The following is a 4,659-nucleotide window of genomic DNA, read 5'->3' on the forward strand; positions in this document are numbered from 1 at the left end:
AAAAAATTGTAAAACATTAGACATTAAAAATTTCCCGATGCAAGGTTGCCTTCAGATGTCTTCTAAAAGTCAGATACTTCTATATTTCCTTGATATCTGATGGGAGAGTGTTCCACAGGGCGGGCGCTACTACCAAGAAGGCCCTCGGAGCATAGAATCAAGATTTCCCAGCTGCGCTCCTGATACTAATTCAAACCTGTTTTCCTCAACTCAGACCCTGAGAAAATTTTTCGAAAAATGCTCAGCAGCAAAGGTGGTTTTAGGATAGCGTGACTGCTGGGAAATCGCCCTGGGTGCCACACTGCAGGTGTGCCAAAACAATGTTGTAGAATGGAGCACGAGAGGCAGGGGGCACCAAATTTTAGTGGCGCACAAGCACTGCTGAAATTTGAGAGCCCAAAGTCCACCACTGGCAGCAGCCACCTTGGCAATTAAATGGTATATTATTTTTTTATTAAGCAGCAGTAGCAGCACCTTAAAAGGTAAAGGTACCCCCTGCCCGTACGGGCCAGTCTTGACAGACTCTAGGGTTGCGCGCTCATCTCACTCTAGAGGCCGGGAGCCAGCGCTGTCCGCAGACACTTCCGGGTCACGTGGCCAGCATGACAAAGCTGCTCTGGCGAACCAGCACCAGAGCAGCACACGGAAACGCCGTTTACCTTCCCGCTATAAAGCGGTACCTATTTATCTACTTGCACATAAGGGTGCTTTTGAACTGCTAGGTGGGCAGGAGCTGGGACCGAATGATGGGAGCTCACCCCGCCGCGGGTATTCGAACCGCCGACCATGCAATCGGCAAGTCCTTTTTAAAAAAAAAAATAATCTTTATTACTTTTAAGAATTACAAGAAAAGAAAAAAGAAGAAAAAGGGCGGGGGGAAGACAAAATAGAGCAAAAAAGAAAAAAGAGAAAAGAGAAAAAACAATACAATACAATATATAAACAATACAAAACATAACCTTAACACACTAAACTAAACAAAACAAAACAACAACAATTTAAAAACATATACCATACCATCATTACTCTATCTTTCATTCCCTTATTTCATCGACCTCCTCTCACCTCCCTTTTTGTATTCCACTTCTGTTACTTGTTTCAGCAATTCCTTTCCATCTTTCTCTATTTTTATCATTATGAATATCTTAACATATTTTTAACCTTATTTTCCATTAATACTAAAGTACTTATTTATACTTAACTCCTTATAACATTTCTGCTAAAGCCATAAAGTTTCATTCCAACAATTTTCTAACAGTCATTAATTTTACAATATTTCTATATATAAACTTTAAGCTTTCTCAATCTTCTTCCACCATCTCTTCTCCCTGGTCTCGGATTCTGCCAGTCATTTCCGTCCATTCCATATAGCTCATCAACCTGGAGATCTTCTGTCCGAGGCTCTTAAATCTTTTCCAAGTCCCTTCTGCAGTTTTTCTTCATATTCTTTAATGCTGAAAATGCTGAAGAGCAGGTCTCGGGGGGGCCCCGACCCAACCATGCCCCCATTCCCTCTCGACAGACCAGCCAACTCTCCACAGCTAGAGGTTTTACCCACAGCGCCACCCGCGTCCCTGCAGCAGCACCTTAGTCTTGCATAAAGCTGCAATTTATTGTTTAGTTTCCTTATGAACAACAGTTGGAAAGACCCTCATTTCAAGGAAGTCATTTAGTGGTCCTGCTTAACCCTCATCTCAAGAGAAAGCAGAGTAGACAATCACTCTGGGTAAGGCATTTTCATATCCTGATCACCCATTTTCCTGCACAAAATCTAAATTTAATGGATATTGTTAGCATGTAGAATCATAGAATCATGACAGATGGCCATCCAACCTTTGCTTAAAAACCTCCAAGGAAGGAGAGTCCACCATCTCCCAAGGGAGACCATTCCAACCATTCCACTGTCAAGCAGAAACTTTTTCCTGATTTTTAATTGGAATCTCCTTTCTTGTAACTTGAGTCCTACCTTCCAGAGCAGGAGGAAAAAAGCTTGCTCCATCTTCCATGTGACAGCCCTTGAGATATTTGAAGATGGCTATCACCTCTCCTCTATTCCAGGTTAAACATACTCAGTTCCTTCAACCATTCCTCATAAGGCTTGGTTTCCAGACCCTTGATCATCTTGGTTGTCCTCCTCTGCACACCTTCCAGCTTGTCAACATCCTATGTAAATAGGACGTACAAATATTTCATTTTCTTGCTACCTTTTCCAGAATATTTTGTCCTGCTCCTGTTTGCCCCACTCCAAGCTGATCTTCTCCTAGTTGATTTTGCCATGCAAAGTCTCCTAGTTGACTCAGCCATTTGAAAAACATAGGAAACTGCCATATACTGAGTCAGACCATCCATCTAACTCAGCATTGTCCACACTGACCGGCAGCTGCCCTCCAGGGTTTCAAACAAGGGTCTCTCCAGACCTACTTGAAGAAGCTGGGGATTGAACCTGAGACCTTCTGCATGCAAAGGAGATGCTCTACTATTCAGCTCCAAATATCTGAAGGGCTATCAGATCAAAGAAGAAGCAGACTTGTTTCCTGTTGATCCAGAGAGCAGAGCTAAAATCAGTGTGTGAAAATCACAGGGAAGCAGAACAATAGTAGAGGCTGGCCCATTTTTATTATATGAGTCTGCCGAGAGAAAGTTGCAGGCGACTTTTGACATCTTAATCTTCATAATATTTTGTCTTCTTCTCTTCTTCTTTTGGACAAAGCCAGAGAGATCATGCTGGTAGGACTTTGCAAAGTAAGTATTCTTTAGAAAGCATTTCAGACGTGTTTTTGCTTATCAAAACAACCTCTATTGTTCTATGGTCTCTTACCACATCTGGTTATTATGCAAATATATATTTTGATAGCTTGAAGGAAACTAAGTTTTTATAAAGTCTTCTCTCTCAAGCAGTTTTATTCACATTTAATGGCTATACAATACCCCCCCTACACACACAAAAACAGGTCTATGTTCCCTATGGATAATCTCACACATTATGGTAAACACAACTAACTCAGTGTTTGCTTAGCTACCAGGGTTTAAAAACATATCTGTAAGATGCATATGGTGACAAAATGTGATCTGAAATATATGGGAAGGGGGTTACAACAGTCCCCTCTCTCACTCCACCTAATAGGCATTTCTGCATAGCTTTTGTCCTCCAAACAAGGAGACAGGCAGCTGATACTTGCTTATGGCATGGGCTGATGGTTCTATTATCCACTTGCAGATGGAGATGGCCAATGGGACCACCATCCAGGAATTCATTTTGGTGGGCTTTGGAGATGGGCAACAGAAACGTTTCCTGCTTCTCGTCTTTTTCACCACCCTCTACATTCTCACTTTGGCTGAGAACCTCATGATTATCACACTGGTGGTCCTGGACACCCATTTATCCCGGCTTCCCATGTACGTCCTGCTGAGCAACTTCTCCTGGCTGGAAGTGTGTTATGTGAGTGTAACTGTGCCCCGGATGCTCTTTGACCTGGCGTCCCCTCATGGAGGAATCATCCCCTTTCACGATTGTTTGGCTCAGTTCTACCTCTTCTTTTCTCTTGGAAGCACCGAATGCTTCTTCCTCTCAGTCATGGCCTTGGACCGCTACTTGGCCATCTGCCACCCACTGCGCTACCCACAAATCATGTCCCTGGATTCCTGCTATGCCCTGGTGGCTACTTGCTGGGTCCTTGGCTTCCTGTGGAATGTTGTCCCAGTGACCTTGATCTCCAAATTGTCCTTCTGTGGGCCAAACATCATTGATAATCTGCTTTGCGATCCTGGGCTGATTATATCCCTGGCCTGCCCCCCACTAGGAAATGTTCCTTTCATCTGTCAGCTTTCTATGACTTCTGGGGTTTTAGTCAATATCTTATTTGTTGTGCTCTCCTATGGTGTTGTGATTCTTACTCTGGTGAAAGCCTCTAGCCGGGGAAATCGTAGGAAGGCTTTCTCCACAATATCATTCCATCTAATTGTGGTGACACTTTTTTACGGGTCAGTAGCAGCCGTCAATTTAATTCCACGTGGAGAAAGCCAGTCAGATCTCAATGCGGCCGTGACGTTGTTCTACACCGCTGTTACCCCCTTTCTCAACCCGCTTATCTACTGCCTGAGGAATGATCAAGTGAAAGAGGCACTGGGACGGTTGTTGAGGAACACAGAGAAATGGAGGAGCAGAATTGTGACAGAGTGAAAAAGTGGGAAGAAGGAGAAGAAAGAGAGCACAATACCCAATCAGTCTGTTGAAGAAATCATGGGTGTGTTTAGTTTTGACCAGAAGAATGAACATCCCTCCTCAACCACATTGTAATGTTCAGTTAAGATTCCTCAAAAATTGACCAGCCCTAACATTGGGCAAAGTGAGATCGCTGCTTCAGGAAATGGATGCTGGATGTCAGGGAGTGTTGGTGAGATGTTGGAGCCCAGGGCTGCGTCACCCCCTACATGATTCCACTGTCACTGGGACAACTGGAAGATGCTGTCCTGTCGCCAGTAATTTTAAAAAGATCATATTGACAGTCAGGTTTGTGAGACGGGGGGGGGTGTCATCCTGTCAGCAGGCAGCAAAATGTCTTGGACCAGCTCTATTCCAAAAACTAAGCTGAGAAGAAGGTCAGGGATGGGAGTATTCATTGCCTGTCAACCACAAAACACTATAAGAATGTTTACTTC

At 43.7% G+C, this 4,659-nt stretch overlaps 1 protein-coding gene across 1 annotated transcript in view; it reads left to right on the top strand.

The window, feature by feature from the left end:
- Nucleotides 1-4,180, top strand: part of LOC310747341 (olfactory receptor 11G2-like) — a gene marked incomplete at both ends in the record, with an annotated part of 7,804 nt that extends 3,624 nt beyond the window's left edge. Inside the window, one exon of the mRNA XM_083581707.1 lies at nt 3,550-4,180. Coding sequence (XP_083437833.1) covers nt 3,550-4,180 — 631 coding nt within the window. The remainder of the gene's footprint in view (nt 1-3,549) is intronic.
- Nucleotides 4,181-4,659: the final 479 nt, after the last annotated feature.

This window comes from Podarcis filfolensis, assembly GCF_964270895.1.
Source record: "Podarcis filfolensis genome assembly, chromosome: 13".
Classification (NCBI taxonomy): domain Eukaryota; kingdom Metazoa; phylum Chordata; class Lepidosauria; order Squamata; family Lacertidae; genus Podarcis; species Podarcis filfolensis.